Genomic DNA, 15,847 nt, shown 5'->3' on the forward strand with positions numbered 1-15,847 from the left:
AGCACCGAGTTAGCAGAAGGGGGCTCACATCAGAGCACTGGTTTTTGTACTCACTCAGCCTTTCTAGAATGTGCAATTAAATGTAAATAGTGTCTTTTTATTGGGAGAATTTTGCATTTAAAATGGGGGAAGGGTTTCAACTAGCAAATGTCTATTTTTAAGCTGCTTTATTACAGATTTAAAAAAAAGAGAAATAAATGGCTGTCACACATAACCTGACATGCAGTGCCTGCTACTCTGCCTCTACAGAAACCGTGTGTGTGGCATCTCCAGCAATGACTGGAAGGGGAGGAAGTCTTTATTGTCAGAATTATTTCTTCAGTTTTTCATTCTCTTCCCCTACCACATTCCAGGTCTTCTAAGCAGGGTGACAAAACCCTTCCTCACAGTTCCATAAAGATTAACAGTTTGTTTTTTGCCTTTCTTCTGTTGCACTCTTTGGGCTTTCTCAGCTAAAAGAAGGGTAAGAATTTAATGGCAGCTGTGGGTAATTTGTGAACACTTAAGGCACTTATTTTGGTATCAACTGGCATCAGGTGAGGAGACTTCCTTTGATTCAAGAATAAGGAGCAGCTGTCCATGGGGTGAGGGCAGAGGATTGTCCACTGGAGCCACACTGCCACTGGCTTCTGAAGTAGAAAGAATTGTTTAAAAAGCTTAATCCTCCCAAAATGGCTTCTAAAAGCCTTAAATGTGTTGATGTAAATGCTGTTCAATGGGTTTAAAATTCTGAAATGTGGGGCTGCTGCTTTGTTTCCTCTCACAATAAAACTGTAGGTAACAAGTGTCTCAACTCTAGATGCTTTCACACCAAATTTTTACTGTAATTGATTTATTGTGATTTATTTTCTCCTCCTGGACTTGGGATTCATACACAAAACCTCTCAGCTTTAGTGGGGATTTTTCTTTTTGTTTGTTAATTAAAGGCTGTGGAGCAGAACTATCTTGTAAAACTTGTTCAGAGCATTCTTTAACACTGACTTGCTAATGGATTAATAAATAAATGCTGTAACTTTCTGCACTCAGCCACCCAACCAGCTCCTACCTGAGATCCTGAGCACTTCCAGAGGCCCCTCTGGTTCACCTGGTCACTGAACCCACGGATGGTGGGGTGTCTGGAGAGCTCCTGGAGCACAAATCTGCCTAAAAGTGAACATCCTGCTCCAGGTTTCAGTCTCTGACTGCTGAAATCAAAGTGGTTGACACCAAAAACTCAAAACAGAACCCTGGTGTCACATAAAACCATCCTGGTGCCAGCACTGTGGGCAGCTGGGTCAGTTTGGATTGTATCACTTCTGCTTTTCCCTTCAAACTCTGGGAATTTGGCTTTGCTCACCTGCCAGAAAAGAAAATAAATGGAATTGTTTGCTGAGACAAATCCTTCTAATTATGATGATGTGTCTAATGTAGTCCAATAATCCTAATATATTCTAATAGTCCATTAATAGGTATCATCTTTAATATTGTCTAATACTTCACTAATAATATATTAAATATATGTAATAATTCCAGTAATGTTGAACCTATGTAATATATTACAATAATAATTCCAACAATGTTGAATATATTTAACATATTCTAACAAATCTAATATAGTGTAATATTAGTTTAAATAATGGCAAATATGTCTAATATAGCATAATGATCCAAATAAAGTTGAAAATGTCTAATACAGTATAATAATTTTACTATAGTTCAAATCATGGTGAAAATGTCTAATATTCTAACCATTCTCATCTAGTCTAATAATAATTCCAATAATGTTAAATATGCCTAACAATTCTAGTATCTTCTAATAATTTCAATTATGTGGAAGATGATTAATTTTATTATAGTAATTCTAATAATTATCCATTAATTTGGAAGCTTATATACTATTATAATTCTAATATATTCTAATTGCAATAATGTTGAAAATCTCTAATATAGTTTAACAATAATTGAAATAAGTTTGATGTTGAATATATTCTACAATTCGAATAATATGGAATATATCTAATATAGTCTAATAATTATAAACTCTATTAATAATTCCAGTAACATTGAAGATATCTAGTACAGTCTAATAGTAATTTAAGTTATGTGGCAGGTGTCTCATACATTCTAATAATAATTCTAATATTGTTTACGATGCTCATGGCGGGGAGGGGGGGTGTGGAGGGATATTTAACCTTTAAAAGCCTTTTCCAGCGCAAACTCTTCCACAATTCCACGAGTTTCTGCTTCAGACACTTCCGGCGTTCCTCGGAACTCCACAATCGCCACACAAAGTGGATTTTTTCTCAGACCATTTTTTATTTTTCATCGGAACTCCACAATCGCCACACTAAAGTGGGTTTTTTCCTCAGCCCCTTATTTATTTTCCATCGGAGCTCCACAATCGCCACACCAAAGCGGTTTTTTCTCCATTATTTATTTTTGGCGGTTTTCCGCTCTGAGGCACCGCCCCCCCGCCCCTCACGGCGCAGGCGCCTCTCGTGACACCCCCCTCCCCTCAGGGCAGGGCCCGTTAATGGCGCACATCATTTATTACAAATCGCCTGTTAAAAACGCACTTTAGTGTAACCGTGATTTATCACACACGTATTTCACCGCCTCTACCGTTTATTGCAGACGGAAAGCGCCGCTCGCGGTGCCCCGGAAGGCCTCGCCGAGGCAGTTCCGGGGCGGGCGGCGGCCATTGCGCGGTGACCGAGGGGACGCCGCGGCCATGGGGAAGCACTTCGGGAACCTGGCGCGGGTGCGCCATATCATCTCCTACAGCCTGTCGCCCTTCGAGCAGCAAGCCTTCCCCAACTTCCTGTCTCACGGCATCCCCAACGTGGGCCGCCGCTTCGCCTCCCAGGTGTTGAAGGTGGTGCCCCGTGAGTACAGGGGGGCATTCCCTCTTTTTTGTACCTCCTTCGTAGTGTAAATTGGGGAGGGGGGCACTGGGGCACGGTGGGGGCTGTGGGATGTTGTTAGGTCGCAGGAGGTAGGTGCTGTGCGCGGTGCAGTGTCCCCTCACTGCGGCGTCCCCATATTGTGAATATTTCATTCTCCCAGTGTCCCCGTGTGGTGAAATCTCCTTCTCCCAGTGTCCCCAAGTGGTGAAATCCCCTTATTCCAGCGTCCCCTCCCTGCAATGTCCTTTTGTAGGTGTCCCGTCACTGCATCGTATGCCACTTTTTTGTGAATGCCCCCTTACTGCAGTGTCCCCTCGCTGCATTATTCCCTTAGAATAGAGTTCCCTCGTTCCACTGTCCTTTTATGGAGAGTGTCCCTTTCTGGCAGTGTCCCCTCATTCCGGTGTCCCCTGACCGTGCCTGTCCTCTGTCCCTGCCAGCCCTGGCCATCGGTTACCTCATTTATTCCTGGGGGACACAGGAGTTCGAGCGGCTCAAGAGGAAGAACCCGGCTGACTACGAGCACGACCAGTGCCCATGACCACGAGCAGTGCCCAGTGACCACGAGCAGTGCCCACGTGGCTCCGGAGCTCCCCGGGGACCTGCTGTGCTTGTTCCCATGGCTGGAGGGGATTAACAGGGAGATAAGCCTTGGCTAATAAACTGTAACTTTGCCCCATGACTCTGTGTGAAATCCGTGTCTTGAGCTGTTTGAGATGAGGAGCATCAAATCCCTTGTCTGGTTCTTTCTGTACAGGCAGATAATCAGGCTGAAGTTCCATGTGCTCGGATGTTTTATCTTAGAGCACTTCCAGCCTTCGTAATTCCTGTTTCTTTGAAAACAGGAATTTATAAAGTGCAGCAGGGGCTGGTTTGAAATTGTTCCTTGTCCCCTTTATTTTTCCCATCACTGGGCCGCTGCTTTTCCTCCAGCCTTGAGATCTGTGAACAACAAACACTCCCTGGTTTGGTATTGATTAAAGCTGGATGGGCTGGCTGGTGGCTTGGGATTTGGGATGGACCCTGACCTCTGGCTGGAGGTTCGCTCTTCACAGGAGCCCAGGGCAGAAGATGAAGGGGAACAGGTACAGGCTGCACCAGGAGAGGTTTCATCTCCGTGCAACAAAGGAATTTTTCCAGTGAGAACAATCCGTCCCTGGAACAGCCTGGCGGTTTCAGGAGGTGACTGGACGGGGTGCCAGGTAACCTCCTCTGGGCTGCCTTCCCACAGATGGCTGCACCAGCTGATCTGCCAAGGTCCCTTCCAACCTGGGCTGTTCTCTGATCCTATGATTCTAATTACCTAGTTATGCTAATGTTAATTGGGTAATTAACTACACTCTGATATCTGATCAGTGGTAAGTGACTGCATCAGAACCTTCTTAAAAACTGCCAGGAGAAGCAAGACTGTTTAATGCCTGAAGATGATTAAAAATCAGCTGCTGGTAATAAAGTTGACACAGAGTGACAAATTCACCCTGTGTTTCTGAGTGTAGAAACACCTTCACTCTTGGAAGCTCAGAACACCTGGCTGGTTCCTTTATCCTATTTTTCTTCTCCCAGTGTTCCAGTGACTGCCTCCAGCTCCCAGCCCATGCAGAGCAACACGTTGGTGTTCCTGTTGTGCTATTCCTGGAGCTGTCCTGGGAGTTTATCTTATCTGCAGGGCAGCAATGACGTTTCCCCTGTGTGCTTAGGACTGGGCTGTCAGGAAGACAATGATGCTCAGGCTCTCACTTCAGGAAGCTGGGGTGATGCAATTTTTATAGCTCCGTGCTGGAGTATTTTGGGGATCAGAGCACGTGAGACCAAGCTCAGCCTCTTGTGTTTCCTCCAAGCACAGCCTGAGGTCGGCATAAGTAGCAATAGAATCAGCCAGTGCTCGCAAGTTGTCCCAAAAATATTTTGTGTTTAACTGCATTTTGAGTCACTGTTATTTTCTAGGCAGCTTAAGCTTAAGTGGGGAGCAACAAAATGGCTGCTGTGGCTGTGAGCTGGCAGAGATGTATAGAGGCAGATTTATCCCAGAAGAAACCTCAAAGCCCATCCAGTGCTACCCCTGCCATGGGCAGGGACACCTTCCACTATCCCAGGCTGCTCCAAGCCCTGGCCTTGGACACCTGCAGGGATCCAGGGGCAGCCACAGCTTCTCTGGGAAATGTGTGTCAGGGCCTCCCAGGGAACAATTCCCAATGTCCCATCTAACCCTGCCTCTGGCAGTCTGAAGCCATTCCTCCATGTCTGTCATTGTGTGCCGTATAAAAGTCCCTTTTCCTGAGATGTTTCATTCAGAACATGGTGTCCTGCTCACCGTGCCCGAGAGCCACAGAGCCGGGTGGCCTCAGTGGCAGCCCCGTGCGGCTGTGCCCCAGCACCTCTGTCACCGTGTGCTGTCCCAGCAGCTGCCTGGGCCTCTCACGAGCTCCCTGCTCCTGCTCACAGACGGCTGAACTGTGCCTGGCCCAGGGGCCAGACTAATGCAAACAGAGGGGCAGCGGCACCGCGGCCACGCACCGGCCCCGGGCAGGGTCAGCACGGAGGGACAGGGTCAGCACCGAGCTGCTCCAGCAGCAGCCTGCCCTGCCGTCCCCTGTCCCTTCCCCTGCCCCATCCTGACCCTGCCCTGCCATCCTGTGACCCTGGCCACCCACCCCAAACTTTCCCAGCCATCCCGACCCTGCCCTGCCATCCTGCAACTGTACCCACCTATCCTAATCCTGTCCTGCCAACCTCCTCTTCGGATGCAGGCCCCATTCCCAGCTGGGATGGCTCCTGCCAACCCTGTGACAGTGGGATTTCAACCCATGGGCATTTCAGAATCTGAACAAGGTGCTTGAGAAGTTTTTACTCATTTATTTCTGTTCTCCTTTGGGCAATTATTAGAAGTGGCAACAGAGCAACATTTTGTGTTTCTTTTCTCACCTCTCTGCTGTGGGGTCCTACTGGCCTGTGGGAATTGAGGGCATGGAAAGGACCAGCTCAGTTATACTCTTTTTTCCCCCCCGTTTCTTGCACAAAGCAGTTTGCTGCCTAACAGGGACAGTCTGATGCTATTAGTGACCCAGAGGGACAGACAACAATTCTGATCTATCATCACAAAGTACCAGCCTTCCCCAGCCAGAAAAGCTGAGACAATGACTTACAGAGGGCTCTGCTGCTTTTCCAAACCCTGTGATTCATGGAAGTTGTCAGGGCTCCTGCTGCTTGTCCTCCTTTGTGTTCTGCACTAGTGCCTGATGGAAACAGCAGAAATTAGTTGCATGAAACAGCAGAAACCAGTTACATGAAAAAGAAGGATTCCATGGGAAAAACAACTGAGACATTCCCACCCAAATATAAAATAAACTTTTTAAGTTCAGCTACTTGTCTGCCATGACTTACTGTCCCATTTCCTTTCCTTCATAAGAAGGTGAAATAATGAAAATTTTGCTTCCTCCTCCCAGAGAAGCAAAACAAGTAGGGCAGAGGAAGGTGTGTAAGAACCATCCTATGATGGGAATGATCAAATAGTGATTGTACATTGTGCTGGGAAGGTTTTTCTTTTCATCCCAGGGAAATTTGGGCTAAGGGGTAATCATCTGACATCGCAGCATTATCTTAATCTAAGTCACTTGCTCTCCACGCTGGCACTTGTGCCTTCATATTAAGCAATCAGAGAAATAGAGCCTGTGACATCCAGATCTGTATTTACAATTTAGCTAAAACAGTTCATTATACACTTACTACTTTATAAAGTATTTACTTGAATTCAAACAGTGTGTTTCAAAACCTATACAGAGTGACACAGATTGGAATTCTCTATATCACTCTGCAATCTCAGATGTCTTGACCTGACAGATGTGGGTGCCAGACAGAACCACAGCGTGGTTTGGGTTGGAAAGGTCCTTAAAGCTCTTGCAGTTCCCCCCACCTTCACTAGCCCAGGTTGCTCCAAGCCCCATCCAACAAGATCCACAAGATCCCACAAGTGAGGGGCCACGAGACACTGGGACAGGCACAGGTGTGTAGGCAGAGGGGAAAGGAGATGAGAGGTACCAGCTGTGCTCACATCTTTCTCTGCTGCTGCAGTCTCACTGCACAATGGAAAAATGAATTTTCCTCTCAATGACAATGAGCCCCGCCACGCCCGTGGGAGCTGCTGGCACTTCTGGAAGCCTGATGGTGAGTGACACAGCTTGGGGCAGAGATGGTTCATCCATGAAAACACAGTCTGCACATGGAGCTCCTCAGCTCCAGACAAGCCCTGAGCAGCCTCTTCCATTATCTACCTAGAGATGATTATCTTTGACACCTTGGGATTCCTGGGGGAAGAGCTCTGTGAGTTATCACACATTTTACATTCCCAAACCCAGCTGGAAAATGTTACACCTGCTTTTTGACCACTGTGTGCCTGGAAATAAAGGTTAAGCAACTTCCTTATGGTTCTTTCATGTACCGAGAATGAGAAACAAATCAAAAGCACAATTCTGTGCTCCAAATCAGTTTGCTAAGACAACCCTTACCCCTGGTTGGCTAACTCAGAGCTACAGAAGTTAAATTAGGCTTTTGATCTTGACAACAATAATTTGGGCCAGCCCCCCTTTTGCTTACAAATAGACCATGGAGTTCTGGTAACATCTTAGGAGGGCTTTAAAAAAAGGAACAGCTGGCACAAGGGGTCAGCACAACTGAGCAGACAAAGTACAAGTGGGAGAGGAGTAAATCATTAGCTCGAGACAGGCCTTGAACCAGATCACTGCAGCAGATGTAGACTTAGCAATTCCCTCTTGCTCCAAAGCGAACTTTGCTCCTGTAATATCTGGCAGCTGATTTGCAACGATAAGAGAATGAAGTCTATAAAAATGTAGCTGACAGCCTGGGAAGTCCTGACTGGAGCTCTTTGTGCCTCCTCTGCCCACGGCTGCTCCAAGTGACAACTCCTGCTGGGAAGATGCACTGGTGGAAAGTGATGGCAGCCCTTCTGCTCTGCTCACTGCTGCTCAGCCAGGTAAACTGAGACTATACTGAAATAAACTATTTAAAGGGCTAATTCAAGGGACAGGCAGTCCATAAAAGCTGTCATGATTTGGATGGACAGCTGGCAGGAGTTAAGACATGACAGCAGGGCTTTTTAGAGGATTCAGCATCATAAAAATGTAGAGTTACTACCTAGTGAATACTGGGCTACTCTGAGCCATAGCTCAGCCAGTGATTCTGCCTTCACTCCCTAGAAGAAGAAAACCATCACTAATTTGGGTAGATATTTCTTTGGGGTCAGGCTGCAAGCCGTGCTTTACCCAGAGGGTGCCACGATCTGCAAACCAGAGAGATTTCAAGTTAAGCTTCACTTAAAATGAAGACTGCTGACCTCAGCAGCAGGACAGGGAGCGCTGCAGCTGCCACGTGTGCTGACGGTCACCCTGCTCTGTTTCAGAGCCACGGCGTGTCCCTGTCCCCGAGGCAGCCCCAGGCCCAGCCCCGCAGTGCCCGGCAGCGGCGCATGACGCCTTTCTGGAGAGGGGTGTCCCTGAGACCCATCGGGGCCTCGTGCAGGGACAACAGCGAGTGCCTCACCATGCTCTGCAGGTAAGCACACTCAGCACTGCCCTGAGCAGGAACTCCCACCTGGGCTCCTCCAGGTGGGATCCAGAGGTCGGTCTGTGCATAAAAAAAGATACCAGGAATGGGGATGGGGTAACAGACTCTTTAGTAAGCAGAACAAACAGAGCAGAGTCCAGGTCTCCCGAGTGCCAGCCCCAGTCCTTTCACTGCAACCCCAAATAACCCGGCTGGGCAAAGACAACAAAGGGCTCCAGACAGCTTTTGGGCAATTTATAGACCTGCCCATTAATCCTTCCTTCTAAAGCATGTACGAATGAAAAGTGAAAAGGCCTGTATTGATATCTTACCCTAAGTTAATCACTTTAAGGTGATTATTTAAGCTCATAGTTTAAAAAGCAACTACAATATCAAAAGCTATTTAGTTCTCATTAGGCATGAGCAAATTGTACAACTACATATAAATTGATTAGTTAAAATTATTAATTAATGACTGGAAGGTGATTTTGCATAGCACTTGCAGTACACATACACCAGCACTTGGAGACAAGATAGAAAATAGTCATTTTCTACTATGTGTAAATAGCAGTAATGGATAAGTACATCCTATTATTAATGAATATTAATATACTATATATAGTATGGTAAATACAATATAATAAATAATAATATAGAGACCATACAGTATATGTATATCCTATTATTAATGAATATTATTATAAATAAGCTTATTTTATATTATAAATTATCAGGATAAGTAAGTAAATAGGACAGGGTGGTTGGGCTGCTATGCTATGTTTGGAATTCTGATGGAAAGCAAAGACCAAAAAATGAATCAAGACTGAGTAGTTGAGGGGAAATGCAGAATGCCTGAACCCAGCACTGCTGGTACAGGGGCACAAAGAAGTACCTGGGACCCCTGGCAGAGCCTGGCAGGGCAGCCCCAGCCCTCAGTGCCTCACGATGGTTTTTTTCCCCAGGAAAAACCGCTGCCTCCTCTCCACGGCCTCGGCATGAGCTGGCACCAAGCACAGCATGCACTGTTACTGCTGACCATGCTCCACACACTTGGGATGTATTTATGGACTGCTCAGGAGTTGCAAGGGCCTCGAGCAAGCAGAGTATTTAATATTTCTGTCACATGTGCTGATGAAAGGACTTCAAGGAGCTCGAGAGCACCTCCTCCCCAGCCACGCCTCTGGAGGCCTCTGGCCAAGCTCAATAAAAGGACTCTGCATCTCCTGCTCATTTGGTTTTTTTTGTTTTGTTTTTTTTTGTAATACTTCCTATTATTTATTTGAAGGTGTGAATTAAAATATATATTCAGTAAAGCAGCTTGGTTTTCCTTGTATCTTGAGCAAAGTGGATGGTGAGCAGAGCTGGGGCTCAGTTCCAGCCAGACTTTGGACATTTATCCCCCTGGCAAGAGCATAAAGTAGATCAGACCCCATCCCCTCCCAATCTAGCTCTTATCAGCCCTCTGATAAAGGTCTGTTGGAAACAGGGAGCCAAACTGATAATACTGATAGCAATTCCAATATCCTAAATACATCCAGCAATAAGTGGAATGAGAACTATTTACTTATAATTACTTCTAATCAAATTTACTTAAATACATGTCCTAGGCTGACTTTTGCCACTGACCTTCTCTCCTGTCTTAAAATGAATTGATCAAAATGCTGTTTTGATGTGCTGGATGTCGACTTGGAGGCTGAAAGACAAAAAAAAATATCAGCAAGTCTGGACACACACACTGGATGCTACTTTTCTTTTGTTTCACAGAGCAACAGGATCAAGGAAAGAAATTCTGCCTAGAAATGCACTTCCAGGGAGGAGAAGGGCCCCACAAAACAGATACAAGCACAGGGGGTTGGAAGTTTAATACAGAAAATCTATTTGATATTTATTAAACTTAGTTTCTCCAGTTACAGTTTTGCATTGTACAAAGCATTTTAATGACACAGTAGTTAAAAAGATCTTTACAAATTGAAATGTGATACCCTTTTCTCCAAATATTTTAATTGCCATAAATTTGTTTAAAAATACACATTAAACGCATGTTTCAGACACTAAACTTTCTATAATCTCAATACCACAAAATACATAGAATATACTATACAGATGTGGAAAAAATCTAGTTAGTATATAATACTTTGCTCACCATTAACAGCTTTATTACGTGAAATGCACATACTGACTTAGAAATCCTAATTTTGAGCCCCAAAGTACCCTTTGAAATTTCAAATGTATTGCAACAAATAAAATCACAGTTTGTTTCTATTTTTTCTGGTTTTGGTTGAAGACAGATGCCCAAATCTTTTGATAGAAAACAAAATGTAACACATGGACTTGTCATGTACAAAGCATAAAACAGAGACATCCCATTAGTTACTAATAGTACCTTTCTGTAGAATTAATCAGGGCTTCATTTATAAGTGACAGGTTAAAAGTTACCTCCCCTCCCCAGCCCTCCCCCAAAAGAAAAACCCCTTCTTCACCAAATAATAATTTCAAATAAGATAAAGGATTTTTAATAAATATATAAGCACTTTATCCTCCATATACAAAATTTTTTAAAACAATTTAAAAGGGGGACCAGATACAAATGTCAGGAACTGTGCTTGGAAAGTCATGCCTGGTCCTTGGAGTAGAGTTTGGGATGTGGAATGCCAAGGCAGCGCCAGGAGCCGGTGCTGGGACAGGGCTGGGGACTGGAGGCAGGCTGCCCCAGGAAGGGGCACACAGCCATCCACGGGGGATTCAGCTCCCAGGTGGAATGGAAGCAGGGGAGGCACAGCCACACCAAGCCCAGCTCCCTGCCACAGCAGCTGCAGCTGCTCCAGAGCAGCCAGGGCTGAGCCCGAGCTGCCCGGGGGAGCCCTTCCCTCCCAGGGGCACCACAGCCCCAAAGCTCGGACACAGCAGGATCCCACTGCCACCTCCTGCCCGGGAAGCCCCTCCTGGAACAGCTCTGGGTCTGGGTGAGCTGGCGAGCAAAGCTCTGGCTCCTCTCTGTCCTTCAGGATGCCCAGCACTGACCTCACTGCTCGGGAACAGGGGTTTTCCAGAACACTGACACAGCACAGGGAGAAGTTTCAACCCTGACCCAAGGATTTGTCGTGAAGGTAAGAATTTGGAAGTTGTTTACTGCCCAATGGGTAATTCAAACTCGACTTGCTCAGGCCCTTGTGGATCTGCCTCAATGGAAACACTGCAGTGACAGCAAAGATCTGTTCAGAAAATGACATTAAATACAGCAAAGGTAGCTTCTCTCTCTCTCCAGCAGTTTGCCTTTTGGGCAAACTCCACAATTCTCTGCCTACGGCTTTATTTTACTTGCCCCAGGCAAGTGCTACATCATTCCCATAAATTCTGACTCTGTGTGTGTTGGGGCCATTCATAAATACATTTCAGGGCATTTTTTGTTACCACAGCAATCAAGCCTCAGCAATCTAAAGGAATATACATTGCACTCCTGGATAATATGCAATATTTATCACCAATAAGATGGTGACTCAGCACTCAATAAATAATATATCAATATAGTCAGTTGCACCATAATCTAAAAACAAGTATAACATATACTTTGGACAGACTGAGTCATATATATATACATATATATTAAAAGACACATACAATACAAATTGCATACTGCCGTCGAAGCCAAAGAGAGCCATACGTCTGCTCTGCTTTATGGCTGAGATTCAAATCAAAACAAAACTCTTGGGCTGGTTTACTCTGGGGTCCTGAAGATTTGTTTGGAATTATAAATGTTTTGCACCTTTATCACCTGGAACCTGCAAGTCTGAGAGCAAAGTCAAACAGCACAGATAGCTGAGCAAGCCTAGTCTGATTGAGCCATTTTTAAGATTCACCAACTGGGGCCATGATCAGCAAGGGAATTAAAATTACAGCATTGATATGTATTGATCCATATTCCCTGTCCAGGGAATCATTTGGGAAGCCAGGATTGGGGAGTCCCTCCTTAGTCACTCCCGTGACCTGCACTCCCCCTGTGGTGCTGGGAACTGCCCAGGACAGGGACAGAGCCCTCCTGCTTTGGCAGAGGGATGGAAGCCTAGGATTTAATTGCTTTTTTTTTGGCTATAGAATCTGATCAAGTACAGAACTTTCCTCTTGGAAACAAGGGTCAATCCCAAATTAAGATATGCTTTTGGAATTGTAAGGTTTGAACTGATCTGTTTGCACCAGCCCCAGCTGCACAAGGCATTTCCTATCCATCCCCAAGGCCCTGCGGATCCCCCTCACGGACACAACGCCTGGGACAGCACTCCAGAGGATAGGCCACCATGGGGCTCACCCTTCAGCTGGGACACTTCCAACCAGCTCAGGTCCACATTTTGACATGATTCTAAAAAAGCCTGGTTGTTTGAAGCCAATTTCTAAGATCCACTGCTCTAGCGATAAGCGATGCGTTTTCAAGGGGCCGATTTCGCGTGACACCAAAAGTTATTTGTGGGACTCTAGTTAAGGAAAAAAAAATTCCCCGAGACGACACCATTCCTGCTGACAGCAATGGTGACTGTGCACAAAGGAGCAAGCCAAGAACAGCCACGCTGGCTAGTGCAGCACTACACACAAACCCACCCACAAATGCAACTTCTACCAAGGGATTTCTCAGCGTCAGAGGTGTGCGAGGCACTTCAGAGGAGGAAAGGAAACACAGCTGACAGTGTCCCATGCCCACGGCGGGGAGTTTGAGGGTACAGAGTTCTGTCTCCAACAGCAAAGACTAACAGAAAGGTGACCTTGCACAGTGATTCCATAAAAAGGGTGCTCCGACAGACCTGAAGAGTCGAGTCAGGGAGAGCCCCAGGTCTGTTCCCCGTTTATCAATCCGGACGTAGCAAAGCTTTTCTGGAAGTACAAAACACGCTGGGACGCAAAGGAAGCTCTACGAAGATGCAGCTACCTTGTAGTAGGTTACTAATTTGCAAAACTTCTAAACTCTTAAAGCCCATAGGACATACTGCAGTACTAAGGAGCGTAGAATTCTATTCCTTCTCTCGAGGTTGCCGTGATTTTGGCACTTAACTACACCTACACAAAAAATTTAGTGCAATAATTTTCCTGAACATGCACGTTCATATCTGGTACAGAATAAAGGGTTCAATGGGAGAGAAAACAAAGCAGCATTCCACAATCTCACTCCAAAGGATTCAGAGTTGGACTCTGGGGAAGGAGACCACCACGATGAGTCAGTTTGTGTGACAGACACCGGGACTTTGAAAAAGGAAATGGAATTTTACCCAAGTACTGCAGAAGACCACTGCATACAGTATACCTGGTCCTGCTGTAAAACATCTTGTAAACAGTTCATAAAATCTTCATCTAAAAGTAAGGCATAAGGCACACCAGACATGTTGGGGGCACTAAGCAATACTGAAAGCAGTAGCATTTGAAACCTTTAACTCAGACAAGCACCTCACATGGAAAGGTACTTTGGTTTGCACTCAGAGAGGGGCCACCTGCAGCTCCACCACCCCTCTGTGGCACCCAGCAGCCCCCTCGGGAGTGGACGTTACGTGACATGAACGGGACCTTCATTAGCACGGGGTAAAGCCAAGTTTGCCATCCATCCTGCACAGAACAGTGCTTCCTGCAGGAGCAGCTCTGCTCCCACCCCTCGGCGGCTGCTGCACTGCCAGCCTGTAGTGTCCATCACCCAGCAGACCCTAAGAGGACAAAATGGACCTAGAGTTCTACTAAAGATTCCTGGTTTCTCAGTCAATGGAAAAGATGCAAATGACCGTTCTGGTAGGAATTGAGCTCCTCTTGGGTTTGGAACCACAAAGTTCCCCAATTTCGTAACTGTCAAAAAGCGACAAGCACGGAAACAAAAGGTATTTGAAATGAAGAGATGCAAAAAAGCACGAGATTGTCCTTTTCCAAAGCCTTTCCTGTTTGCATTGCACCCATCAAACTGAAGGTCATTCCTACACCATTGCCTGGGCGTTACATTAAATGCAAATTACTGTAATGTTTTGTGATTGTTATAGTGTTAATCGATGGCTTGAAGCTGCCTTGGAAACAATCCAAGGCAGATCCAGCTAAATATTTTTCCATATAAATTTCTTTATAATTCATTTAAATGAAGTATCTCAATACGTAGAAGAATATCTGGAACTTTTCTATTTAGTACAAATTCTGCAATAATAAATCTGTAGTTGTCATTTATTAGTCGACTCATAGGCATTAGGCATGAGAAGTATGGTGTCCCTACTCGTTAGAACCTATCAACCCTAGTTCCTTTTACAGGCTCTACCACCACAAGACATTACAGAGTAACAAAGCTCACAAAGTACTTAAATAAAGTGTCTAGGTTTAATTTCTAAGTACTCAAAAGGGGAAATTTAGGGAAGAAGAAATAGCTAAAACCAGCCCCAAAGGGGGCTTTTCAAAATTAAAATTTAAAAAATTAAAATAAATAGGATTTAAACTGACTATTCATGTATTGTGACCGGAATCCCAATGATCTATCCACGACAGATCAGCCAAACTACAACTTTTACGTAGCAAATTTTCAAATATTTAAATAACTTAAACCGGGAATACTGGAGAAGTCCGTGAACCAGCTGATTTGGGGTTAAACACAAAACACAAATGAGGATGGGAGACATGGGAAAGCATTCCTTGCTCTTAGTGTCAACTAAGCAATGTGTTATGGCAGTCTTCCTTATTGACATGACACAGTGTTGTGGAGAGGAATCAGAGGCAGCTGCAGAGGGGCTGGGCTGGGCTGGGCTCCTCACTTGGCGTCCAGGCGCAGCCAGTGCAGGCCCTGCCGCGTGTAACGCACCAGCTCCGTCATGATGCTCGTGTTAAACACCAGGGGCCCCATCACCTTGTCCAGTTCTGCAAAGAACTCTGCAACAGCACAAACACACGTTAAAGGAGCTCGCTCGGTAACCACACCCAACCCCAGGTCCCAGCAGCCATCGCTGGGGTGGAGAGAAAGGGAATGAGGAGAGGTGGGGGAGTGGGGAGTCAAGGAGAAAGGTCATTCCTAATCCCTGTCTTTGCTCTTCTGCACAAGACTGCTTGGAAACAACTAAACCACTGCCAAACTTCTTGGTCTTCCCCTAAAACTTATATTTCACTAGTTGAAAATCCTTAAACTACTGCCAAACTTCCTTAAGAAGTCTTTACTAAAGAATTTCAGAAAGGGAAATGCACCAAGTTACTCTTCCTACACTGAACATTTCACAGGAAACACACCAAAGATTTTTATGTCACAACTCCAACATCACCTTGACAATCACAACCCCCAGCCTGGGGTATCCCTGCAACCCCAGGTGTCACTTTCCCCCTGATTTTGCAGAGGTTCAGCACCCAGGGCTCCATCAACAGAATCAAAGCCTGGGAGTGCTCCAGCCCCCTCTGGAGGTCTCCATCCGCCCGAG

At 45.5% G+C, this 15,847-nt stretch overlaps 3 protein-coding genes across 4 annotated transcripts in view; 2 read left to right on the forward strand and 1 right to left on the reverse strand.

The window, feature by feature from the left end:
* Positions 1–2,495: 2,495 nt before the first annotated feature.
* Positions 2,496–3,567, forward strand: UQCRQ (ubiquinol-cytochrome c reductase complex III subunit VII). The gene is made up of 2 exons (XM_084215697.1): positions 2,496–2,864; positions 3,326–3,567. The coding sequence occupies exons 1-2, from the start codon at positions 2,711–2,713 to the stop codon at positions 3,424–3,426; spliced, it is 255 nt and encodes an 84-aa protein (XP_084071823.1). The 5' UTR covers positions 2,496–2,710; the 3' UTR covers positions 3,427–3,567.
* A 2,495-nt stretch (positions 3,568–6,062) lies between these two features.
* Positions 6,063–15,847, reverse strand: part of AFF4 (ALF transcription elongation factor 4) — a 50,629-nt gene continuing 40,844 nt past the window's right edge. Inside the window, exons 22-23 of one of the 2 annotated variants that reach the window (XM_084215763.1) lie at positions 10,068–10,134; positions 6,063–6,118 (exon numbers count right to left, since the gene is read on the reverse strand). In XM_084215763.1, the coding sequence (XP_084071889.1) occupies positions 6,112–6,118; positions 10,068–10,134 (74 nt within the window). In that variant the 3' untranslated portion in view covers positions 6,063–6,111. Of the gene's footprint in view, positions 6,119–10,067; positions 10,135–10,307; positions 15,312–15,847 lie in introns of those variants that run through there. The other variant, XM_084215762.1, reaches the window with a different exon arrangement.
* Positions 7,816–9,440, forward strand: LEAP2 (liver enriched antimicrobial peptide 2; the record flags this gene model as incomplete). Its single annotated transcript, XM_084215800.1, has 3 exons — positions 7,816–7,872; positions 8,299–8,450; positions 9,404–9,440. The coding sequence occupies 3 exons, from the start codon at positions 7,816–7,818 to the stop codon at positions 9,438–9,440; spliced, it is 246 nt and encodes an 81-aa protein (XP_084071926.1).

The sequence above is a fragment of the Fringilla coelebs genome, assembly GCF_963513975.1.
Source record: "Fringilla coelebs genome assembly, chromosome: 15".
Classification (NCBI taxonomy): domain Eukaryota; kingdom Metazoa; phylum Chordata; class Aves; order Passeriformes; family Fringillidae; genus Fringilla; species Fringilla coelebs.

Excerpts from the sequence above, each read along its gene's own strand:
- UQCRQ (XM_084215697.1), top strand. The coding sequence starts at position 2,711 with ATGGGGAAGCACTTCGGGAACCTGGCGCGGGTGCGCCATATCATCTCC. Across the intron at positions 2,865-3,325 it reads GGTGTTGAAGGTGGTGCCCC|CCCTGGCCATCGGTTACCTC; the intron begins GTGAGTACAGGG and ends TGTCCCTGCCAG.